The 27,410-nt window shown below is 39.7% G+C and overlaps 1 protein-coding gene across 1 annotated transcript in view; it reads right to left on the bottom strand.

Moving 5' to 3' along the window:
* Nucleotides 1-19,896, bottom strand: part of LOC119799168 (adenylate cyclase type 6-like) — a 55,632-nt gene extending 35,736 nt beyond the window's left edge. The window contains exons 1-3 of the mRNA XM_038308967.1: nt 19,672-19,896; nt 16,223-16,474; nt 15,186-16,125 (exon numbers count right to left, since the gene is read on the bottom strand). Coding sequence (XP_038164895.1) covers nt 15,186-16,125; nt 16,223-16,242 — 960 coding nt within the window. The 5' untranslated portion in view covers nt 16,243-16,474; nt 19,672-19,896. The remainder of the gene's footprint in view (nt 1-15,185; nt 16,126-16,222; nt 16,475-19,671) is intronic.
* Between the last annotated feature and the right edge of the window lie 7,514 nt (nt 19,897-27,410).

The raw sequence follows: 27,410 nt of genomic DNA, 5'->3' as shown, positions 1-27,410 counted from the left end.
GATACGGGCTGTCAGGTCCCTGTATGACCGGTGTCAGGGTCTGGTCCGCATTGCCGGCAGTAAGTCGGGCTCGTTTCTGGTGAGAGTTGGACTCCGCCAGGGCTGCCCTTTGTCACCGATTCTGTTCATTACCTTCATGGACAGAATTTCTAGGCGCAGCCAAGGTGTTGAGGGGATCCGTTTTGGTGGCCTTAGGATTGCGTCTCTGCTTTTCGCAGATGATGTGGTCCTATTGGCTTCATCAGGTCGTGATCTGCAGCTCTCGCTGGATCGCTTCGCAGCCGAGTGTGTAGCGGCCGGGATGGGGATCAGTGCCTCCAAATCCGAGGCCATGGTCTTGACCCGAAAAAGGGTAGAGTGCCTTCTCCGGGTCAGGGGGGGTGTCCTGCCCCAAGTGGAGGAGTTTAAGTATCTTGGGATCTTGTTCACGAATGAGGGAAGAAGGGAGCGGGAGATCGACAGGCGGATTGGTGCAGCGTCTGCCGTGAAGCGGGCGCTGTACCGGTCCGTCGTGGTGAAGAGAGAGCTAAGTCAAAAAGCGAAGCTCTCGATTTACCGGTCGATCTACGTTCCTACCCTCATCTATGGTCATGAACTCTGGGTCATGACCGAAAGAACGAGATCGCGGATACAAGCGGCCGAAATGGGTTTCCTCCGTAGGGTGGCTGGGCTCTCCCTTAGAGATAGGGTGAGAAGCTCGGTCATCCGGGAGGGACTCGGAGTAGAGCCGCTGCTCCTCCATGTCGAGAGGAGCCAGTTGAGGTGGCTTGGGCATCTGTTTAGGATGCCTCCTGGACGCCTCCCTGGTGAGGTGTTCCGGTGAAGCCCCGGGGAAGACCCAGGACACGCTGGAGAGACTATGTTTCTCGGCTGGCCTGGGAACGCCTTGGGGTTCCTCCTGAAGAGCTGGAAGAAGTGGCTGGGGAGAGGGAAGTCTGGGCCTCCCTTCTTAAGCTGCTGCCCCCGCGACCCGACCCCGGATAAGCGGAGGAAGATGGATGGATGGATGGATGGATGGATGGATGGATGGATGGATGGATGGATGGATGGATGGATGGATGGATGGATGGATGGATGGATGGATGGATGGATGGATGGATGGATGGATGGATGGATGGATGGATGGATGGACATTTTGTTACTATATCACAAATGTTTTGCGTTCTACACTGCTAACAGGTAACAATTGTGTTAAAGTAACTAAATGTAATTAAGTAAATGCCAAAAACGGTTGCATTATTTTTCAGTGCATCCAAGAACAAACCACACCCGACCCCTCTTAGCTTCTAAGATCAGGCGTGTCCAGGACAATATGACCATAAGCAAACATGAGACTATCAAATATTACATCATTAATGCTCATCTAAATCACAATCAGTCCCCTTGTAATGAAAACATTTAAACCCAGTACTACTAAAGGTCCTCATTCCTCAGTTATGTTTCTGTAAGCAAAGTCCAGGGACAGGCTGGGGGTCCAAATACTGAAAAGCTACACACACTTATCTTTTGGCAAGTGGGTGGGTGTTACTTCTGTGGAGAAGGTGCGACTATTGAAGCTTTCTGACACCGCTGTTGCCAAATTGTGTTTTTTGTTCATCATTATTCATATGAAAACTAAATTTGCACACAACTAAAGATATTCAGACATTTTTTGCTCTTTCTCTCAGATACGTACATGGGGCTCCCTCAGGGCTGCCCAGTTTCACATAACTGTGAACAGGCAACACATTGAGAGACAGCTGGGACAACAACATCTCCTCCATTACTGTGTAATAAATATCAAGGAGTTCCAAGGAATAATAAAACATTTTTTTATGTTTAAAGAGAGTTTACACAAAAATGTTTACAAATATATTTAGTAAGGTATATGTGGTAAAACTCCCTGCATGATTATTATAAAGCAATTTATATGCATAAATCAAGCGGAACACTATGGTGATAGCTGTACTGCTCCACTTGTGAAAGTAAAATCTGTTGGGCTCTCAATTATTCTTACTCCCACATCGCCAGACAGGACACTGTAAAAAAAAAAATGTAATTAATAAAAAAAAAGACTAAAACTAACAAGGCAGTTTCTATTCTTTTTTATAATTTAAATGTGTGCAATTTGATGGTTAATGGAAACACAACTAGTAATATGCCAGTGAAAACTATAGATTGAAAAATGTGCATGTTATAATAGGTTTGCAAGCACCAGCTTTTGTGTTTAAACTGTTTCTGTGCTGGGATTAGCAAAAAGCTAACTTAACCTACCCTTAACTAAAGTCCTTTTCCACAACAATCTCAGATCCACAGAGTTCTCAGGGTTTCTTTCAAACCTGTACAAACCTGTTGATTTTTGAAGGACCTTATATGTTAGAGAAATCTGTCCAACGGCAACCAACACATAATTACAAAGTAACCCATAAATAAAATAAAACTAGTTGTATCATTTTATACGATACACATTCATTGTATACAAATACAATACACCTTGCACCCTGGCTGAACAAGTATTTAAAGGGAATAGCTGGATTTCACAGGAGGAGATCAACAGCTGTCTTATCTCTTCCAAAGTTTGACAAAGAAGTTAAAATTTGGGACTTTATGAGAAAGATTTTGTCTTAGTCTTTGGTAAAATGAGGACGAGGAGAGAAAACCTTTGGGCTTTTGACCACAGAGAAGTTAGTTCTAGTGGTTGGATATTGGAAATTGACACTGCTGATTCAGTGAGGTGTTTCTCACGTTATCTGGTGCAGATATTACTTATGGGTATCCACTCGCTTCCTAAGGTGGTAAGAAATGGGCCAAGGAACACATTTGTGAACCAAACAAAATGTAAAAGTTTTCCAGGTATACAACCCAGTGACAAAAAACAATGTCAAATCATTGTTATAGGTTACATAAGATAACACACATTTATTATTTTATGTCCTTTTAATCCCAGCCTCTCTATGCAGGTGGAGGGAAAAAGAAGAGAGCTGCATCCTGTAAAACTCCAGCTTGTATCAGAAAAAAAACACTGCAATGATGTGAAGCTGATTTAGGTTAGGGTTTGCTTAAAGTTAAGCTTAACCAAAACTTGAATCTGGGAGACTCTTATCAGCCTCAGTTACACCACCTAGCTGTACTAGCTCTAGTCAATCGAGGTCAGGACAGCATTTACTCCGAAGCCTATCATAGCTCAAGATCCCCATCATAAAGCTCCTCGTCCAGCCTTCTTCCTGTATACCAGTGGAACTTTCACCCACCTTCAGCCCATCTTCTCCCTCACTCTCAGGCTATAATGACTCATTCCACCACCAGTGTCTGAACCCCAGAGGGGAAAGACTACTCTTATTCTTTTTCTAAGCTATTTTTCTGAGCGCATGTCAAATTCACAGCATCAAAGTCTTCTGCCGTGGTCTGAGCGCTCAAACACGTATTTCATTTGTGTTAGTAAAACCTTTCTAATTGCAACTTTTCTATGTGTGACACCTGGCTTCATGTAATTCCGAATGTTGACTTGTCCTTTTTCTTTTCTTTCTTTCTTGAGGCATGGTTATTGTTTGTAAATAGTATAATTATATTTTGGTTTGACCCACTACATTCATGTGGCCCTTTTTTATTTTAATTAATATATAATTAATGCAGTCCCATACTTCTGTTTCATTTTTCTTCCCCGCAATTACATGGTAACCATATTATGTTTCTCCTCATCCCATTTTCCAAACAAAGCTAAATCAAAAATTGAAATGATTTTTAGCAAATTTTCTGCTTTGCTTTATATATTTTTGGTTTTCTAATAAACTTTTTAATCAAAGCAGTGTGTTCTTAACATTTCTGATAGAGCAAAAGTTAGCAAGACATTCAAAAAAAGGATCTACTAAACGTGACTTATGTTTACTATGTAACTAAGTTCCACCTTTTTGACCCCTGAGCTTTTCAGTAGAGATGCACTGATCCGACAATGATAGCGGTATCGTTCAAAATATTGAAGACATTTCATGATCAGGTATCACTGACAACGGGCTCTATTCATTAGGCCAGGGGTGCTCAAGTCCAGTCCTCAGGAGCTACTATCTTGTAACTTTTTGATGCACCCCATTTTTAACATACCTGAATCAAATCAGCTCATTACCGTGCCTCTGCTGGGCTAAATGAGGGGATTGAGCCTTACGATTCAGGTGTGTTAGAGAAAAGATGAGTAAAAGTTACAGGATGGTAGCTCTTGAGGACTGGACTTGACCACCCCTGATTTAGGCAAATCTATTCTGTCTACCTCTATACTTCCAGCTCTCAGAAATTGCATGAATGAGTGAGACGTCACACAGAGTTTAACAAATTTTTCAAAATGAAGCAGGCAATGGAATCAGTCATCCAGACCTTTCTCCCTCAGTGACACATTCCACAGCTACATCCAATACATGCCACTGTATGAAAGTACTTTATGCTAAAAACACAGCAAAGAAAAAATAAAATGTGCAATATTTATAAAGCTGATCTTGACCTACAATATAACAAACTTAATCAAACATCTGAAAAAAAAAATTGTTTAATAGCAGGGGGCTTTTTTTTTTTTTGCCAGAGACTGGAAATAGGAAGAGCAGCAGCCAGCAGGAATAACTTCTGAAGCCTTTCCACAATCAAGGTTAACTTCCAGGAGACGACTATGGGCATGTTTACACTCAGTGCAGCTTTTTATTTTTCAATATCTGACAACCTTGGATTGCTGCTGAGCCAGGATACTTCTACCCCTTCCTCTTTGAGAGGGTATTGTTAGAGAATGCTAATAATAAAAAAATTATATGTTTTATTTATAAAGAATTACCCACCGGGTGTATATCTCAAATTGCTATAATTAACATTGTGAAAAATACAAAAAGTAAGAAGAAATTAATTAAATAATAACTGAATAACTTAAAGTTAAGTTAAAAATCTTTTGAACAGGAGAGCAGTTAACTCTTTATGGGCATCTTTCTTTGTTCAATAAATACAGTCATTTTGAACCATTATAGTTGCATATTTGATTTTAGGGTTGGATTTTCCTGTTAACACAATTTACTTCTTTTCTGAACTAATGCTAATATCAAGCTGCCTTTTTTGTGTACATGTGTACATTCATACAGAGGAGTTTATTACAGCCTCTTAAAAAGCCTGAATTAATAAAGACACTGTAATTTAAGCAAACAGAGCATTGCTATTGGAAAAGTATCAGGATCAGCAGATATCCAAATCCCGGCATATAAACAAGAGCAAAATAGGAAAAATGTTACAGCAACAAATCAATGTCATGTTTTTTGTTTTTTGTTTTTTTCTTATGGGGGGGGGGGGGGGGGGGGGGGGGGGGGGGGGATCTCACTTTTCTACAATCATAACTTAATTATTGTTGGGATCTCTGGGGTTTTGGTGTTTTTCTGGCGTGAGTGAGCGTCCTGTCAGAGAGAATCTTTGCTGGTGGCTGGGCCAACCTGTGGAGCTGCACACCTGAGAACATTTCTTAATCAAGATGACTATCATTTGTATAAGAAGGTGAAGGATCATCTCTCTTTGCCAGATCATTTTCAGTCAAAGACCTAAACAGGGAATATCTTTGTTGTAGATTTTTGTCTTCTTGCAAATCTCTTTTATTGTGGACTTTGTTGTACAAGACAACCAGTGAACCTCTGTTCGTCTCTGATCTTCATGGAAAAGGTCTTTCCTGTGTGCAGCAGGTCTCAGTCTTCATTCCCTGCCTGCCCGCTCTCCAGTACAACGTCTGTTGCAAGTACCAACGCTCTCAAATCTCATTCACATTCTCCTGGACCTCTGGGGTGCAGTCTGCAAAGCCTGATGAATCAAACCCTACAGATCCATGCTACCTCTTCTTCATCTCTCAAGCAAGTAAATAAATCAGTTACCAGCTGTCATCAACCAACTCCTTCCTGATCAAACTGCTTTCTAATCTCGGAACAACCAAAATGTTTAACTGACTTCCTGCAGTTCCCTGTTAAAATTCTTGGGTCCATGTTATTCTGCATGTGGATCAAGAAACTACATGACATTTGCCATGTAAAAATTGTGAGCCTTATATTGTTTTTTTTCCAACACAATATTATTCACATGATTCAGAGAAGACAAAACCAGCTGTATTAAAAAGCATATATATCATAGAGTAAATATTTATTCCTGATAATTTGTTACTTTGAGTCCGCAAGGACACTGAGCTGCACCGTCACTGCCATCCACAGATAAGCGCCTCTGAAACAGACAACTGACAAGCACCGTCCTGCTACCAACTCCTCACCCGTGACCTCCGTAATCGTCATGTTTGCCTCATTTGGACTGTGGGGAGAGAAGAAAACAGAGCAGATATCCATCCAGACATCTCCACAGCTGACATAAACATCGACTCTTAAATCTTTACTTCCTCACAGGGAAAAAATAAATGTAAAATATAGATTTTTGGCCTGATTCCTTCATTTATACTCCTTTTTTTAATCTTTTAAAATTTGACTTCAGTCAACAGGAAACAAACTGGGTCTCGGATGCTTGAGTCGTAGCTGTTTCCATGGCAGCGACTGGACCAACTCGACACGATGCTGACGAAGACACTTAGCAATGCTGTTTTTTCCCTGTCAGTCTCAGAAGTGAGGCTTAAACTAATAACTGCTTTCCCAGAGCAGACTGGCGGATAGTTGGTGGTGGTATGTGCGTCTGTTTGCATACATTAATGTGTCTCTGTAACAATACAATCCTAGCAAAATAACAATACCATGCAAAAAATATACCTACCATGGTAAAAAAAAATTTTGATTCCCTGATATATGGAGTGCATTTTTCTGCGTCTGCATTATGAGGAATCCCATCGGTCTGTACCCAATCCCAGCCGAAAAGAAGGCTCACGAGTGAAACATATCCTCGTTAAAATGCCGAGGCTGAGTTAAACATGCAAATTATTCATGAAGGAGGTTGTGGAAGGAGCAGGTTTAGAGAATATCAGATTCTCGTCTCGACGCATCGCCTTTATGCTGCTTTACTCGTTTCTACATCTCTGCACAGGTGATCATCACAGGTTGACACTTCCTCCGCTGATATCCAAGTTTATCATCTAGATGCAGAAAGCAAACAAGGTTACTCCTGCAACGGGTGGAAGATTTGCTGAGAAACAATTTCCTCAATTTTATTTTAAAAGGAAAAAGATTCCATATCATGTTTCAGTTTTTTATTTTGCAACTATAAAACGGATATAGGTTTTTGGTTGGAATGAAACAAAGTAGAAAAGTTCAAGGGGTGCCATCTGCAAGGCACCATACTTAACCGAACAATACAAATGAACTCATTAAAAATGAGAGTGAAATCTTAATGTTTTTCAGTCAGACGTGTTAGTTCTGGTCAGAGCTCAAAGATCCCTTAGGCAATGCTTCATTAACTCATGCAGACAAGAAAAAAAGCTGTAAAAGATAACAAAAAGTGCTGGGCTGGCTGTTAAAATATAGGCCTCTGTGTATCCAGAGAAAATGGGCTGGATGGGGCGGCCTGCCTGTTGCTCTGACGCAAGCTCTGATAAGGCCTGTTGTCTGTGACGCAACGCTTCACACAGACACTGAAGCCCTGGTATTTTTAGGAACCAGTCTTGACCCCTCACAGCAGTTGTGTCAATAGCATATACAAAGCAAGGCTAACCATTGTCATGGGCCGCAAAGTAAATAACTCCAGGGGTGAAGAATGTGACAAAATCCAAAGAACTCATTGACAAGCTTATCTGCAGAGACCAGTGTGCAACTTTTGACTGCCTGAAATGTGCCTGATGCAGTTGTCTGATCGAACGCCGGGAAAAAGAACATGCAATACGCGTCAGCTTGCATGCCCAAATGGACACCCACACGTGAAGGGAGGACTGGTGTTTTGTGATGTAACTTCCCAGAGAATACAAACAGCAGCAGTTCTGACAAACATTTGACAGCGACAAAAAGGGGAAGGCGTCAACCATGACAAAGAATGGGGGAGCTTGTGTGCTTGGAATAATGTAAGGAACAAGTGTGTGCACTAACATACAAACTGTACCGTTATGGCTAAATGATTTTAGCTAAAAAAACACTTAAACATAAGAGAGCTGGTATGCAACAGTATATGTCGATTAGAAAACCCATCACAAGAAAAAGCTCTGAAAACCAAGGACCTACAGACTGTTACTGTTTATACTGAATTGTATTAAAAATGAGAAAGAAACACACAAAAAGATCCTGAAAGGGCCCCTAGCTTATTTGGCACATATCTGTAATAAGGCACATGCAGTCCTGTTAAGGAAATAATAATTTCGGTCTGAATAGGTTTTGACAAAATGTCCTTAATTTCAAGACCAAAACATAAAGTAGTCCATATTTAGGGAACGACGACGGTCAAGAAGAGTTGGCTTAGGTCTGACATGACAGATACAGCCAGCAACAAAAGTGTACATAAAAAACATATGCAATTCTGATCAGAATAAACACGCCAATCCTCATTTTAATGCATGAATGCACTGTAATCAGATTCAACATTTTATAACAGGATTTGGCTGATTGCATTAGGCAATATTCTGCACAACAAATCGGTCTAATTACTGAAATACTACACTTTTATTGTCTGTCATATAAAGTTTGTTTTTAACACTATAGAACTAAAGAGTATCGATGAGTTTGATGCCCTTTTTCCACTGGCTCCATTTGGTGTGCCCCTATGCCACCAACTATTTCCAGTACCAGTTTTGGCTTTCTGCTTAGGAGTTGGCCTGAAAAAGCTAGCATGTATTGTGAGTACAACTTGTCTTTAAATTAAAGGTATAGTGGAGGATTTTAGCAAAATTTTTAAAAGACCCACCATCTCAACTTTTTAAAAAAAATGCACATGCACAACCCTGTACCCACTCCTGAGAGGGAAATCCTATAAAATTTGTGCGAGAGTATGCACAAGCCCATTTCTTCTTGTGCAAGCTCTGTTTAAAAGTTGCTGTTTTCATAGCTCATACAAGTCTACTGTGCCCAAACATCCGCCCTAACCCCTAAATCCCTAAATCACCATATAGAGCAGGGACTATATAGTGGACTTTATAGCAAAATCTAACTTACCGTTCGGACAGATGATCACTGCTTTTTGCTCACGTAACTCCTCCTCCACTGCAAGCTGCCTGCACCATCTTTGTTATTAGTTGTTGTGACAGCAAAGCCAATAATGCTTTGCAAGGAGAGCTCCGTGCGCAAGGCATTCTAGGATATATCTCCCTCTTCTAAAGCCTTTCTTTTTCCACTTTCCAGACACTTTTTCCAGACACTGAAACCATAGCTCACCTCATATATACGCCTGCAAGTCCGCATCCGCAGTGAAAGATAGCTTACTGGGGGCGAGCAAGTAGGACAGCCTTACGTAAACATATCCCCAGAATGCTTGACACTTAGGAGGACCATTTATTTAGATGATCCACTCGGAAATAAAAAATCGTCATCCTACAAAAAAAGAATAAATAAAAAAAATAAGAAATGAATTACACTATTGATCAGTTGAGTTTTCCAGGAAAGGAAAGATGCCTAGTACTATGCAAAGTACAACTGTGAGAGAGTAAACCTCAATTTACAGTGCTCGTAGCTCCAGTCCAGAGCGAACTCCCCAGTGAATATGCACCCGTTATAGAATATGTGTCAAACTTGAGGCCTGCAGGCTGAATCAGGCCATCCACAGCAATTTATCAGGCCCTCAAGAGACAAAAAAGCATATCATCTTATAAAATAAATGCATATGTTCTTTCAGAGTATACAGAAAAGCTAAGGCAACTTTCGAGCTGTCCTGATGTGATTTTACTTTGCATAATTAAGTCAACTTGTCAACAAATATTTATATATACTAGTGATATGCCGATCCATTTCTTTCTTATCCAATCTGATATATATAGGCTGAGTGTACTGGCCAATATCTGCTACAGCTGTTCAAAAAACCCACTGTATATTTCATCAGAGTGAAGGCATCATACTTGAAATAAACATTGTTATAGTAGGTGACAATTTAACAGATATAAATCATCCTTAGTTGCAGTGTGTGCTCTGTTTGATGACGCAATCAACATTGCAATCATAAAATTAACTAGATCGCTGTCACTATATTATAAATTATAAAATGACTGAATTTAAATGCTGGATCTTTGTATGTATAGATATATACAATATACACACTACATCTGTTATTTAATAATATCTGAAATGATCATAAACTTATGCATAATATATACATTACATGTACAAAAAAGAGCAAATAAGTATAGCTTTTCTGAACTCAGTATACACAGCTATTCTAAAACTAAACCTGAGGATAGATCTTTATCTAAAGCAAAAAAAAAAAAAGCTGCTCAGGTGCATTGCTTTCCCTGCAACTTCAGCTGCAGAATTTGATTGCTGTTAGGTTAACTTTTTTTTCTTTTTTTCTACTAAACTGTAGATTTAGCAGCATTTAAAAAGTGACAAGTACCAACCTTGCCAAATATTGACATTGGGTGTTTATATCAGTCAGCCTACTGTAGGCATCTGATTTTAACCGTAAGTTTTTGTTTTTTTTAACTGATAGACCTTCATGTATTAATCTGCTGCTTTGGAGAGTTCTTTACTTTCAGTGGGGGGGTTCTTGAGTATATACAGGGTGGATTGAGCTTATAATCCAATACAGATGATAGAACATCAGATATTAGTCTTCACATCTGTACTTTGTTAGATCATCTTGTTTATGTTTATGCATTGAGCAGACACTTTTATCCAAAGGGACTTACAAAGTATACACGTAATGGTTATCATCAGTTCTCTAGAGGAAAATCCTCAGTCAGAATCAGTGGTGACAGCAATGAGATAGAGGGGAGTACAGAAAGAGTTAGTGACACAAATTACTGGTGCCTGTGTGTCATTTTTTTCTTGCATCTAAATTACAAGATGGATAATTTAAAGATATGATGTTTATGAATAATTTCAAGAGCTGTTGTTGATCTTTAAAAAAGCATTATCATCCAAACCCTGATCACCGTTTAATTATTTATTTAGTTATTTACCCTAATATATTGCAGTTCTTTTTGTGTAATATATTAAGACTATACATTATTGATATATATTTATTTATATGCACTGTCCTTGAGAAATACTACTTTTTTAAACTTTGTTGTGCTTTGTTTGTACTAAGCCACTGATTCTAAGCCACTAGAATTTGCTGACAATGATGGTGGAATCGTCTATAGAGCCCATGCTGTATGTTTTGGTTCTATGGTCTGGCTCAGAAGCCTCAGCTTTGCTTTCCTCCTTTTCCTTCTGCCTAAAACAGTACTCTTTGACCACCCTCAGAAAAACTTAACCCATGTTTAATTTGCCCAGCTCAGGGGAACAAGTGCTCTGCTCTGCTCTGATCGTAGCATTTGAAATCTGTTCCAGAAATAAAACAAACTATGTTAATCTTCTTGTAAAATGAACTCAAGAAGGAAAATCAGGCATCCTGTGTGACGATTCCACGTTTCTGCTCTGGAATCATCCATGGTTGTCATCACCTCTATAGAGGCCCCAAAGTTAATGAGTTATTGGAAAAGAGGAAATACTTAAAAAAAAAAAAGCATGAAGCAGTGATTGATGATGGTGTAATAACCGTGTCACGCAATACAGAGACAACTTCAGAGATATGCTCCTCTCGCTGGGTAGCAGCTATCTCATGACATTCATTCGCTCAACTATAGCAAACAACACTGGATCTGTGATAGATAATGCTACGGTATATCATGCAGCATACGAGGCGGCCCACTGTAAACACTGAGTTCCCATCGACCCCTTAATGTTTCTGCGTTCATTTGTATTGAATTTATAATTAACAGTCAGAATATGAAGTGAGTTGTTTACTGAGAACGAATTCAGCAACAGGACAAACATGTGAAAGGATATCGTAATGAATGCATACCTCAGACAATCAGTAATCATTAAGTCTGATATCCTCCCATTGTTTTCACCTAATGGCCCTCCTGTTATGCTTTACATAACTCTTCCCTGAGGGGATGAGAGTCGTAAAACGGCTAAGATAGTAAAAGAGGCAAGCAGCCGCAACAACAACGCGGGTCCCTCTGCAGTTCTCTCCCTTTTGGCCTCACCCCCATCACCCCACCAGTACAGAAAAGTACAAAGTGTCCCTTGTGAAAGAGCACAGAGATCTGAGTGTTGCTGTTTTATATCATGGTATTCTCCAATTGTCACAGAGCAGCACACGGACACACGCTGCTGTCCAGTCGCAGCGAGCCCCTAGGTCTTTGGCATGACGTGCAAGTGGCACAGTGTGCAGAGAGACCCTGTAATCCCCAAATACACAGCTCCAGCATGGTGAACAATCACGGCAGAGCGGTTCACACTGCAGCGGCTGTGCTGCCGGTTCACACACTCTCACCCCATCGTAAATATCAAGTTGGTGTTTCACATCAGCGAGACATGAAGCCACGCAGTGAGGAGACTGTTTGACTGATGACTTTTAATATCCAGACATCTTTAACTCAAGTGTGTCAAATAAGTTTCCGCTCGTTATCATCTTGTTTTTCTCAGCCTAAAAAAACTGCAGTTAAAAACAAGCTAATCTGTATTTTTTTTTTTAAATATAGCAAGCCTTCACTTCAGATGAGTTATTCCCAATCTGATTTATTCAGAAACTGCTCTAAAAGTAGAAGTGAGGTCTGGACAGTGATTCACAAAAGGGGGAGGAACGCCACTTGAAATGAGTGTCATTGTTGTTCCATGCAGACCGGATGTGAAAAGAGGTTTGGCATTTGACATAAGCTTACAGCTGTTACAGTGTTTACAGCTAGTTCACAAACATATGACAAAAAAAACACTAATCAAAAGGTTTGTTTGAAGCAATATAAAAACTAAAACTCTTTAATAGCTAGAATACAAAACAGACGCAGGAAAAAAAAACAACATACCTGATTTGAGGTTAGTAGTTAAGCCACCCTCTGTTCTTATTCTCTAAACTAGACTCTTTATTATTATTTCCTTTAGGGTTAGCGGGGCTTAAACCGTAGGGTGCACCCACAAAAATCATAGAAATGCGCTGCTACTAATTGTATTGGTGTTTTAAGTTACTATGGTGACCACTTCCAAAATTCCCATAGGAATGAATTGAGAGGTAACGAAGCAATCCTCAAAATTTACAACCTTGCTGTGTTGTCACACTTTCACCTAAAAAAAAGTTAAACTTTCTGTTAATGGATAAAATGTTCTTTTCTTTGTTTTTTGTTGGGGGTTTTTCAGAGAAAAACATATGTTGATACCAGCTACTGTTTTTTCCACATCTTTCATCTAAGTGCCAAAAATTGTGTAAAAAAAAACAGCTGGTAAAAAGGAAAGGAAGTTGCTCTTTTACAGGAAACTTTTTTTCTTACCGCGACACATTTTACTCCATAGTCACCATTTTTTTCCATTTACTTTAGACTTAGACATCTATGATTTTATTTATCTCCCAGGTCTCACAGTAATCGTTTCAATAAAATATATTTAAAATTGGGGCTATACTTTATAAGGAAATCATGCTGATTGCTATAGATGAATATGTTAAATTATGATGATGGTGCCTTGTTTAAAAACAAAAACTAAACTATCTGAAGTACTTGTTTACATAAAGAAAAAAGTATGGGCAAACGAAAATAAATAGTTACTGACCACTGGGAAGACTGAGCAAGAAAAGGTTTCTAATACAAAGTTTAAGTCTTGCTGTGTAATGATTATTAAATCTGCTGAGATAGGTACTGACTGCAAAAAGATAAGAAGGATAGAAACTTTTCACAAATTCATTGCATTTCTTTAAAACATATCAATCAAATATAAAGGTATTTCAAATCCTTTAAAAATACATGTTGAAAAACACCAAAAAAATACGCTTCAACAAAAGCTTATACTAGACCTTTTTCATTTACTCATCTAAATTATCAAGTCCTTTGTCAATAGAAAAACTGTATGTGCAGAAATGTTGTGTGTTTATGGAAAGGTAAAGTTAAGTTGGAAAGTAATAATATGTGAAGAAAGTGAAGGTGATGTTGAAAAGGCCTCTCAACCTCAAAGAGAGACAGCTTATTGTGCATTAGGAAAGTATTCACAGTGCTGCATTTAGTTCTTTTGCAGCCTTATTCTAAATGAAAATAAATTCACATCTTACTTCCAAATTCTACATAGAATACGTCATTATGACAAGCTGAAAAAAGGTTTTTCTGAGGCTGTTGCAAATTTATTTCAAAAAGAATCTAAGAAAATGCATTTACATAAGCATCCACAGCCTTTGCCATAAAGTTCAAAATTAGGTTGAAGTACATACTTTTCCACTTATCATGCTGGAGATGTTTCTACAGCCTAAATTGAGCCCACCTGTGGGAAATTCAGCTGATTGGACATGATTAGGAAGTGGACACACCTGTTTATATAAGGACCCAAAGCTGGGAGTGTATGTTTGAGTGCAAACGCCAGGCATAAAGTCAAGGTATATAGATCTTTGGGACAGGATCGCTTAAGGCATAAACCTGGGGAGGGATGCAAATTAATTTCTGCAGCTTTAAAGGGCCCAATGAGCAGAGTAGAATCCATCACTGGTAAACGGAAGAGTTTGGAACCCACAGGATTCTTCATTGGCCAGTCTGCCATCTGAATTGGTGTAACACCCTCTCTTTGAATGTCCTTAGTCAAACCTTTAACATCTTTGAGGAGATCTGAGAATGAATGTGCACATCCAACTTGAGGAGATTGAGATGTAATGCAAAGAACAATAGACCAACCTGCCTAAAAACCCTTTTGATCATAAAAAGTTTGATTTCCCAAATGATTATTGAGAAGGCTAAAATGACTTTTATCACACCACTTTAAGTGCAGATTTTTCTTTTTGTCATAACAGTCCATGATCAGTCATGGTCAGTAATTCTCAATGGATCACCTAAAGAGTTTAGATATCAAATGAAATGTTGGCCCTCGCCATTTTAATGTAACACATAGCTTTAACTTTTTTTTGAGCTGGTGGATGTTAAGAGAGGAAAAGTGTCCAACTAGACTAGACTAGCCTCTTTAAACAATGTAAGAAGAGTGTGTAGCTTATAGCTTTAAATTTACACCATTAAAAAAAGAAAGTTCTCAGATATGCTGCTGGCAAAGTAACTTCATATCTTTTAAGCTCCAATTTGACAACCAAAGAGTGTAGTACAATCCGCTATGAAGACATGAAATGGGTCATACCTGTTTCCAGAGGAATTTGTCTTCCTGGTTCATCTGCCAGGTAGTCACCACGTGAATGATGGACAGCACTGCTCCGCTCAGCACCGCAGCCCTCATCCTCACAGGAAGCAGAGTGTAGATAATGTAGATGAAGAACACAGACCACCAGATTCCTTCTGAAGCACTCCTGGGTGCCACCATGAACACTCCGAACACCTGCACTGACAACAGGACTCCGATTACCAGGTAACTGACCATCCACATGTAGTCCTGGTGGAAGCCATTGCGGTTGCAAACCACCATGAGAGCCATAAACAGAGCCATCGCCACGGACAAGGCTGATGAGTAGGCCACATCAGGAGCGGAGTGGACACAGTGGAAGGTCAGCATGATGCCGCACACGATCACAAGCACCCCCATGAGCATGGTCAAAGAGCTCTGGTTTAGCCTGAAGAAGTAACGCTGGTAAAGACGTTCCAGTTTGCGGGACTGGAATTTTTTTGACTGGAACACTCGCACCACCCTGAGCCAGCAGTCTGCAGCCGTCACCACACCTCCTGCTGCGTTGGGACTGTCATCTCCCATGTCGCCACTTCCCCCATTACATCCCCCTTTCCTGCCTTTCAATTCCCCATCCTCAAAGCCCAAGTCAACTGATTTAAGCCCAACCCCTTCCCCAGGAGCCCCTCCCTTCTTGCCGTAGTGATCCTCCTGCCATCCGCAGCGAACGCCAAAGTTCCCACCACCTCCAATAGCCCCAGCCACCCCTCCGCGATGGTGCTGCGGGAGGGGGGCTCCGGAAGGGGGCTCCATTGCATCTGGGTCCCGCAGACAGCTCATGTAACGCGGGCTGCAGAGAGAAGAGCCTCCCTTCCGTTTGGACTTTTTGCCATTGCGTTCACCCCACGCAGTCTTACGGTCATCCACTCGGGCAACTAGGAGACCACTGAACCAGGACATTCTGTGTGATCAGACAAACAATAGTTAGTACTAAAGATATGTAAGACAACTTGACCATTTTCCCCTCCTGTAAATACCTCTAGGAGCTCTGTGTTTACCTGTCAGGGTTCTGGTACATGTTCCAGCCCTTTCCCTTACGACCGGTTCACTCATTTATCCCCCTAGTCGAAATTTTGATGAAGAGAGGAGAGGTTTGTAGAAGCCGCGCTGCACGGCCGGAGGCTGGGAGTAAAAACTGATGCAGGCCGATTGGCACACCAAACTCCTGCTGGTTTTGCCACACCCAACGAGCAGAGCCTACTTTCAACAGGATTCAAGTGCCAGGCCTATCTCCACGACTTTTGTTTGCTCTAGACGGGAGAAAGCAAAAGACACAGAAGAGGTTAATGTGGCAAATGGTCGTTTTGTTTTAGACAATGGAATAAAATACAAAAAGGAACAACAGTTCATCTGATCTCTTTTGCTCACAATACATATGCAATATATTCCCTAAGCTGGTTATATTGACTTCAGTTTAATTTCCCCCTCCCCACCCATGAATCAAAATTTTATTTAGATATCTTTGTCAACAATATGTACATGAATTGCATTACCTTTATTTGGTTAAAAAAAAAAAAATTTTTTTGGATAAAACAATTGGAAAGCACAGCAGTTTTTTTTTTCGTGTGTGTGTTTTTTCCAGGATGGACTAAAAAACATAATTTTTGACTCCTAAATGCATTTTGGAGTCAGACAGGGAAAGGGAACAGATGGACTTCCCAAAGCTCTGTTTATAATCTCAATCAATGATAAACAGACAAGTTAAAATATCCAGATAAAAGCTGCCGGACAGAGGGACATTGTCAGAACAGTAATGTTTTATTTAAAGTGACAGTTTATGTGGAAAGATACAAATAGAAACATCTAAAAATTCACGATATGGTTGATTTTTTTTTTATATATCAACTATATATAAGGTCACATCAAAGGTTTTCTGGACTGTGAATCCCATCTATTTGGCTTGAAACAAAGAAAATGCATTCACCTGCAACATATTAGGGAAACATGGTATGACAACATAACTGGAGGAAATTATGGTGATGATATTGGTTACAGTGACGATGATGCTGTTTTGTTGCTGCACATTTCCTGAGCCATTGCAAAGTCTCATCCAGAATAGACGCCTAACGCCCACTGACCCAGAATTTACTGTCTTAACCCTCTTTTCAAACATTAAAATAGAGAAAAACAACCTAAGACCCTACTTTCCCAAACATGTCAGCAAGTACAACTTAGATGAGGTAAACGGGTCAAAAATTAGTAGCGCGCAGGGCCGCCTGTCTGCATCACACACAAAATTTGGTCACCTATCATGTCTTTTACACATCTATGATGTTTTGATGCCATTGCTCTACTGACCAATGCACAGATTGCAGTTTTGGGGATCCAGCTCTCTAGCGATTTTTTTTGTCTTTCCTAATACAGGCCACATCTTCCCGGAACACATCAGCCTTAGGGGAAAACTGTTAATTTGCTGCCTGATAAACTCCAGGTGTTCTAATCAATGGCATAACGACACAACATTAAGCCTGTAAGCAACATAATCTGGGTGGGCCCCATATGAAGTACAACACCCATACCCTTTTTTGGAATGCGCTTAAATACCTCTTTTTGGCATCTTTCGTCGCTAACACATTGTACATAGCGGTTATGGTTTTAATCTACCCTCTGGATTACCCATAATTCCTAGTCGCATTGTAAAAAATAAAATACTCAAATACATTGTTCTTTTAAGATCTTTCTTGCGGTTTGAAACATAGTATATGAGTGTAGTTTTTACCAACCGTCTAATGAACTCTACACATTTATTAACATAGTAATTAAAAGTACCACTGTCTGCTTTGCTATTGGTTACGTGTTTAAACGGCTCACCATCATGTTGAAAAGCTGGCATAAATGAGGTCCGGTCAGTCAAGTTAGTATTAGGTGGGTTTAAGAGGAATTTTTTGCACCATTACATCTGCAAAGAAACGTCCTAGTATTGGGGGCCAACCAGGTGTCAGTGACAGGGCCCCTAAGAGGTCAGGGGCCCCTAAGCAAATGCAGTCTCTGCTTACTGATCGGTGCATATTATACCACAAGAGCTTTGATCATATTTCTGTCTGAATCCTGACAGAGGCCACAAATGGCTCAGCATACAGCGGTGGGTCTTCCCAGACCACTGGGATCATCTAGAGCTGCAGAGGAAGCAGCTTCTTCCCAAAAATTTCTCCTACTTTAGTCCAGTACCCCTCCTCATCCTTTCCTTGCATCGGCCAGATTCAAGAGGAACCCGCCTCTTCTCTAACCCCCCCCGCCCCCCCAACCACCACCACCACCTCCTCACCGACTGCGTCCCTCCCAAGGGTCGACCAGCTCATACCCATACCAGCGTCGCCTAACGGTGCTGCCAGTCGCTCGGCTCTGCTTGCATGGTGCCTTCCTCAGCCCCCCCACCCCACCCGTTGCTAAACGGTCAGGCAACGGAGGGTAGGTGGGTGATCAATGCTCTAAAAAGGGGCATTTTCAACCGGACGCACTGACTCATTCATTCCGCGGCATTAGACATCTGAGGCCGGGCATGCACCTCTCTGTCATTTAGTCACTTCCAATCAAGATGATGCAGATGCAAAGCAAAAAAAAAAAAAGAGAGAGAGAGAGAGAGAGAGAGAGAAGAAAACCTCTACAAACAAAATGTAAACTGTTCAATTTCATCTTTATTTTGGTTTCCAGTACCTGCTTGCTGTGATCATAAATTTGTACTGTTTGGTGCGCCGTGCACACCTGCAAGGCCGCGTGTATTTATGTGCATGTGTGTGCGCGCGCGAGAGAGAGGGCCCGCATTCAAACAGCGTAGGATTCCTGTTACATAACACCGTGGCCTATGTGACAACCACAGCAGGGTCCAGAAAAACCATCCCCGAGTCAGGACACAAACACGTCTCTGTCAGTCAGAGATGCACGCATTGAACATTAGCTGCAGTCAGTGTCCTTCAGTCTGCAGCAGAGCGATGCACTCCCAGAATGAAGTGTGCACCGACAGATATATATAATAAACAAGTTATTACAATGCGATGCATTCCTCAGCATCTGCAATGAGGCATAGGGAAAAAACGTGTCCTAAAATCCAACCTATTTTCAGATGTTTTTCATAAAAGTTCTTATAAAAACAGCCGCTGGAGTCAGCTGCACCTAGAGGCGCAAACGCACAGCGATGCGCTCCATCCTCCTCTCCGCAAACACAAGCGCAGATATGTTGTTACTGGCCGCCGGTGGAGAACGTGTAGGGACCGTGGATCCTGCCAGCACCAGCAATGTGAAAGCGGAGGCCTCGCAGGGTCCGTCGCCAGCTATGTCATTCTGTCCGGCACAAAAAAAACGCGCTCGGCGGAGAGGTGGAGGACGCACAGAGAAACGGCGTATGGCGCGTTTGTATGACATATATTAGGGTTATTTCGGCCTGCAGCGTGCGGCAAAAAAAAAAAAAAGAAAAGAAAAGAAAGGAGAGGGGGGGAAAAAACGGACTCACCGTGATCATCTTCTGTTTCTATTCCCGGACACGACTGCAGCTGACAATCGGGTTTTCCGCACCGGTCGGGCGGAGCGGCCAGGGTGGAGGAGCATTAGTAGCCAGGCTGCTCAAGGATGGTTCGGTTAAATTGGTCACCCTGTGCAGGATCTCCTCCTGTCCTATTCTCGCTCCACTCTCTCCTGCCTCTCCTCCCCCTGACCCTCTTGGCTTCAAGCGCCACTGTAAAGATGGAGCAAAAGTAAACACCGCATTTCCGGGGATGCCTTTCAAAATAAATCCCGTGACCTGCATATTTAGACTCCCAAATAATAGAAGGACCTATTATAAACAGGCCTACCTTATCAGCATTGTCTGCCTCGTTCTGCAAATCGTTTGTTTACTCGTAAATGTGAATATTTTTTTTTAAATAACGTCTTGTACTCTAAAGTCTTATAATCTTTTTTTTTTTTTAAATAAATGTCATTTCAATCCTTATTGATCATTCAAAATTGTTCATGTGATTTATTTATTTCTTTGTTTGCATTTAGCAGTTGCATAGTTTAAATGTGAGATGTTTGAAAGTGATTTTACTCAAATTCAACATGAAATCTAAATATCTATTTATATAAAAACAGAATTAATGTCCTCTGTAATAAGCCTGTTAAATAAGAGACTGTTATACATACATGTATATGTGGACCCACTGTATATACTGTATATACCCCCATACACCTTTTTCTTCTTTCAGCACCTTCTTTTTTACTTTTGAGCCGATAAAAAAGTAGATATCTCCACTGTGAGATCAATCAATCATCTCATTTTAGACTCAGAAAGCTGTCCTTTTCATATTGCTAATATTACCAACTAACTAAATCTTGGTTGCAGGTTACTAATCTAATAATTTACCCCTCAGCTGTAAGCAATAGTAATGGTCAGGTCAGATAATCTACAAATATTCAAGAATTGAATCCTGATCTGTCTTTAGTCTGTGATCTAAGAAAAGAACAAATGAAACCTTACAGCTTTTAAGGTATATTTTTAGAAAACACAGATACATTTAGAGCCATTGGGAGTGTTGGCCTAGTGGTTAGAGCAGTGTGCCTGTGCTCTGAGAAGGTTGCAAGTACCTGGATTAATCCCCACAGATTGCTACTCTGGATCCCTGAGCAAGACCCTTAACCCCACACTGCTCCCCGGGCACTGCACGATGGCAGCCCGCTGCTCCCCAAGGGGATGGATTAAATGCAGAGAGTGAATTTCTCCTGTGTGAGATCAATAATGTCCAAATTATTTTACTATTATTATTATTCATAAAACCCAAACCTAATCAAACTAAGATAAAACGTAGAAAGCACTCAATGTACAAATATCATGAAAAGAAACTGTCATTTTAAATGCCTCTATACAAATGATGGTGGAGGTTTTTGTATCATTACAAGATGAAAATGTATCCATCAGTAAACATAGAAACCGAAAGGGTTTCAGCACAGCCATAATTACACACAACTCATTTATTTTCTGATGCATCTAAAAAAGATGAGGTATGACTGGAGATCAGCCAAGATCCTATTCAAACACTAAGGGATGTCAGTCTATATGTTCACATTTTCATGGCTCAGTTTGTTTCTCTTTTCTTCTTTTTTTTTTTTACATTCCCTAATATACCTCCATGTGGTTGTCACATTGCTTTTACTGTTCTAGTATTTGGGGGGGAAGTGTGATCAGCTTTGGTTTTATGTTTTCTAACTTTGGCTGCCTTTACTGAGCTGGGTTCAGCCCAGGCACTGCTGCTGCCTCTACACTTGGCACTCCCTCTAGAGGTGGAGAAGTATGCCCCAGCTGAAAGATCAACTAATACAAACTTAGAAGTGATCTGAGTAAGGGTGCTGCCTCTCATAACAAAAATAACAATATATCTATAGCACATTTGAGCCATTTTAATATCTTTGATGAAAATAAAGGTTTAGTCTTAATAAAAAAGGAAGTTTACATTTTTCCTTCCAGAAAAAGCCTGGGTACGCATGAATATGTCCAGTGTGGTTTTTCTTCCTATAATGGACATTTTGATTTAGTCATATTTCGGGAACAAATAAAGAAAAAAATGTATTTAAAAGTAAAACTAAATAAATAGGATGGTTTGTAATTTTACTAATATGTTCTGATACTAGATAGCCTAATGCTGTATTATAGTGTGAGGCACAATATGTATTTCAGATAAATTTTTCATGACATCATCATGGATCTTAAATATCAAAGCAGAATTTTTAATAGATTAAAGTACGATAAAATACTACAGCAATTGAAGTACATTAATAGTGGCTTAAATTGTATCTGTAAGTGCAGTAACCCATAATACTGCCAAATTATAAATAAAAATGATTTTGTATTGTTACAATTTATCTTAGTGATAAACATTTTTTGTGTAAGTATTGCATATTCTTACAGTTAAATGATCAGATATTTTATATTACTTTCCACCATCATGCAGCCAGTAAGGTACAATGAACAATATTATAATAATGGATCATTTTAGCAAAAATGGTAAAAACAAATATATAAATAAACTAAAGTGCAGGAGAGGAATCTAGTCAAACGGATAATTAACACGTTTTACTTTAATTGACTGTAGATAGTTTAATGACGCAAACTTAGCTAATTGTTATTTCATGTACATTCTATCTTACTCCTTATCTTTTTTTGTATGATTTTATTACATTACACCTAAATTTAAAACTTACACCAAACAATAATTTTATTCTATTTTTTTTTTTTTTTTTTTTTTTTTTTGTGCAAAAAAAGATCTAATATTGTTTTTTTAACTGCACTTGATTGGGAGAAAGTTTATGGTATAAACTGCATAGAGTAAAAAGCAACAGCCTCAACAACAGCAGAGAGCAAAGAAAGGAAACCGACCAAACTAGTTGTGCAAGTAGGTCTGAGTCACTAATTCTTATCATTATATCCGTGTTTGATGCATTTATTTGCATTGATATGCTCCAAAGCAACATCACATTTTACTGCGTCGATGTACTGATAGATTTTTAGGAAATGCTTTGAAAAAGCTGCAGTCAGAACTGACAAAGATAATGCTGCTATTTTCTAGAAGTGGTCGGCTTTAGGAATTGACCGCTAGAGGTCGCCGTTGTGTCTTGATTTTTAAAAGTCTAGGCAGCATGGCAGAAGCTTTTTAAACAACAAATTGAACATGATGAAAATATTTCTACAGTTTATAAAAATAAAAAATCAAATGTAGAAAATTCTTTAAAAGAAATACCTTGTTTCTAACATTCTTGCACAACCCGAGACTGAATGATGTTCTTCTTCTTGACAAAATAACAGAAATTCTGTCAGTGGCAGTGAACAGATTTTCAAGTCTTATGCATTTGATTTAGGTCTTGAATTTTAATGAGACCTTCTAGTTAGGTTTTACATGCTAAGTCCAGACTACCTTTACAACTGAGAGGATCTTTGGGACTGACCTTCCCTCCTTACAGGGCTTGACCAAGTGTAGGATCAGGGAAAGGGTACCTTTGTACGACAAGTGCTTGTTCCAAGATAAATGTGATCTCCTCTGCCATTATCTCCTGGATGAACAGCATCAGAATAAATGACTTTAAAAATTCAACATGCTAATAAAGAAGGCCAGTTCTGTTCTGGGAACTTCTCTAGAAAATTTGGAAATAATTTCACAAAAAAGAATTCTTAATAAAATAAAGAAAGAGTATAGAAAACCCTGATTATCCACTTGAGAAGAAGTGTGTCTCTTTGTTCGAAGGGTTTTCTAGACCCAGTCCAAGACAAATCGATACAGAAGATCTTTCCTGCCTACAGCTCTTAGCGACAACTTGTTGACAAAACCCTCATTACTACAGCATTTAATTTCCCAATGGGATCAATTATGTATTCTTGAATTCAGCTGAAATGCCTAATTTCTTGAAGATACAACTAACATTTTATATGTGAACAGAATTTTTTTCCACCTGAGTTGCTGATTTTTTCAGCTCCTCCAGAGTTTCCAAGGAACTCTTGGCCGCTTCTATTTATTCATTTGTTTCTTTTCTCGCCTGCAAGATTAGGTGGATGACTGTTATTTTGATGAGTTACCACTCCTTTTTTAAGAATAACTTCAAGTTCCCTGTGTTTGGCATGTTGTTTTCCAATCTAACCATGCTTCAAACTTCTCAGTTTCTTTCTCCCCCACCCACCTGCTGTCCCTAAGATGCTGTTACTAATGTTGCCAAAAACAAAAAAAACGGTTGAGGCCTTCACAGAACATTTGCAGCTGCATTTATACTGAAGTTAATTTATTCAGATGGACCTCTTTAACTGATTTAGAGACATCTGTATAAGTTTTTTGCATGAAATACTATGCAGTGTGTAGTTTCAGTTTGACAATGTGGAGAAGCTCAAGGTGGTTATAAAATTATCACAACGCAGTGTGAAACAACGCCCAAAAATGATCTTCCTTATACGTTTAGAAACAGTATAAAATCTCTGGACAGTAAAGTAAACATTATCTTGGTTGAGCAGAACTGTGAAGGACAGTCTTACAATCCAAAATATGTAAAAAACATTGTTGTTTATATTTACAGTACGTCTTGTTCTTTACCTGATATACATTTCCAAACATCTCTGTTATTGAAAATGTAAACATTTAGCTATAAAAAATAAAAAGGGTTGTCACTGCGAATTCATGGAATATTGATGGTTTGGTTTCTAAGGAGGATCTTGTCATTTACATTATACAGCTGTTTACAAATTCTGACAGGTGATAAAACTGGAAGCAGCGAACAAATAGAAATGAGTAGTTTGCAGAAGATAAGCCAAACTAATGTCAATAAACCTGCTTGAGAATCTAAAAGATGAGATTTGTTTTGCATCCCAACCCCATAATCATATTTTTATGTCATTATATGGTTCCTCCTTACCAAATAATGCCAGAGTTAGAATACAGGAAGAGTTTGATACAGGAAGGTGATAATGTATAACACTGTTGTTGTTGTTGTTGTTGTTGTACAGGTTCCTCAATAGTATTTTAAATATTACACCTCAGATTTTTCAATAAAAAATTACAAAAACCTAGCAGCATAAAGCATGCAATGAATTTACTTTTTCCACAGGGGGCGGCTTTTAAATTGTTTGTTAATTTATATATTTACATTAGTTAATATAATAAAACAAAAATATCCAGTTTTCTCGTTCTGTTCAGTTTTATATTATCTTTTTTAAGATTTTGATTTTCAGATCAGTGAACTGCTGAGATTCATGGAACAGGCAAGTATAGAAATGCTTTTGATTGCAATGCATTCAACTGAGAACAGAGTTAGATTGAAGACTTTGAAGATGTCCAGAATATTTTGTTGGCAGCTAACATCCTTCACCACAGGCAAAAATGATGTTAGCTTCTATGTTCTGATGCTGACTACAGCTGGTTGCCATTGAGATTGAATGCAGAAAGTTCGAAACACATTGCTTACCCAATACTGGACTATGTAGGTTTAGCTTAACCTTGCAGTTGTTTTATCTCCAGTATCTGAAGGAAGTTGTCCTTTAGAAACAGCAAACAAAACAAAAAATGTCAAGGCCTGTCCTTTTAGCATGTGGACAGACATTATGAGGGTATAAATATACTCATTCTATGACATGTTGATCAACATTGACAACCAATGATGAGGACAAGATCTAGATGCCAAACTTAAACTTATTTCCTAGTTTTAAATAAAGATTTTTTTAAGCATGTGATTTGTCTATTCTATGTGGGGTCATGGGTAGGCAGAAGCACCACTGTAAGCGACCATTAGACAGATGTAGCCTCTGGAGGTTGTGGTATTCTGCATACATCTGGTGAACCTGGGAATCTGGTGAAACCTAGGAATGCCAACAGCTTTTTTCAGCTTTCTAAAATAAAATTTAAAAAACACTGCTAGTTGCATTGTAAACCCATGTCCACCTTGATGAGGTGAAACCAACGATCAGCAGACTCCACCACGTAGGAGGTTTTGCCGACCTGGCAAATTCACGTGCCGTGCAAAAAAGCTGGCCAGCAAAAGGAGACAAAACTGGCAAAGTTTTCTCAGGCTTCACGTTCGGCGTGAACGCACCTTAAGAGATACAGAGCAGAGCCTCTTTTCTTCCACGGTGAGAGGAGTCAGCTTAACTGACTCTGACATCTTTTCCAGATGCCCCTGGACATCCCCCTCAGGAGTTATTCCATGAACATCAAACCCAGAGGAGGCCCAGGTAACAGTCAAAGAAAAACTATGTCTGTTGGCTGACCTGAGAACGCCTTGGGCTTCTTCCAGTAGAGCTGGAGGAGGAGGAGGAGTCTGTGGAGAGGAAAGTCTAATAGAGTCTTTCCTAAGACTGCTGCCCCCAACCCACACAGTTTCAGTTATTACAGATAGAAACCACCAATCTGGCTCAACATCTGGGTGTAATGATGGACTCAGGCCTGCACCCTCAGAGGTACATAACCTAGTAAGGTGACTTCTATCGCCTAAAGAGCATCTCCAGGACAAAGGACAAAAGTTTAGGAGGATATTTAAAAAAAAAAAATGCATGTTTTTAACTTAAATAGAATCACAGTTCTGTCTTAAACTTTTATCAGTAGTTAATCCAGAGTGCTGTTACCTATATTCTCACTAAAATTAAGAAAGAGGAGCACACCAGCCCAGTTTTGAAGACTTTACATTGGTGCACTGTATCTTACGGTGCACTTTTAAAATAGTCCTGTTAGTCTATTAATTACTGAATGTCATGGCTCTTTGCGGAGGTCCGGCCCAGTCAGCCGCCAAGAAGTCGGCTTCATTTGAATTCGCCCATTTTATGGTGGAAGTTTATAATTGTAAGATTTGCAGAGAAAGGAGGTGTTGATGGGGTTTGAACTTCTCTGTACGACCATTTCAGCCTCTGAACCATCATTATTCATCTATGACAATGTAAACTCCGTTTTGCATTCTATGACCCCTTTAAGTCTAGTCTGCATATCCGGACACGTGACAGCCGTATTTTAGGTTGCTTCAGTTACATTTTACAACTTCTGCATCATTTCATCCCCGGGTTGTCTTTGAATTCAGCCCACTGCATGATGAATATTATTTTTATCTGTATCCTAATAGCTACAGATTTTTTTTTTAAAGAATATATACCTGAACAGTAGGACAAATAAGTACTGATTTGTCTGTCTGTCTTTTAATGGTTGAGATGGCCCTAAGCTACTTTAAATTAGTCAAGTCAACAGCAGCAAAGCTTATGTGGTCCTCTAAAAAGATTAATTAATTTTTATATATAGGCTGCACAGTGGAACATTGGGTAGTGCTGCTGCTTTGCAGCAATAAGGTGTCATGATGGGTCTCAGAACTTAGCCCAAAATGCAGAACACACACGGAGGCTGGGTAAAAGTTTAACAGAGTTTATTGTTGCACAAACACAAGAATAATGCACAGGAACTGGAACTGGTCAGGGCAGGTTCACTGGAGTCTGCAGGGATGATAGTTTGATTAGATGACGAACTGAAGAGTTATGAGTCTAGATTATTCAGATGAATACCTTGAAGGAGTCCGGGTTTCTCTTTGAGAGAGAGGGAACTGATGGATCCAGAGACTGTTTGTTCAGCAGAGTCCAAGGGCAGCTGCAGCGTCTTGCTTCTGACTTTAGGGCAGACCTTGATCTGAGTTTCCAGCTCTTAGCCAAGAGCTTCAGGGGAATCCACATAGGAATCTTCAGGTTTGGCTTACGAGGGTAATCTCAGCAGGTTA

Source organism: Cyprinodon tularosa, unplaced genomic scaffold (assembly GCF_016077235.1).
Source record: "Cyprinodon tularosa strain WSP-4 unplaced genomic scaffold, ASM1607723v1 ctg651, whole genome shotgun sequence".
Taxonomy (NCBI): domain Eukaryota; kingdom Metazoa; phylum Chordata; class Actinopteri; order Cyprinodontiformes; family Cyprinodontidae; genus Cyprinodon; species Cyprinodon tularosa.
The sequence above is the reverse complement of the archived record's forward strand: the minus strand, read 5'-3'. Positions and strand labels throughout refer to the sequence as shown.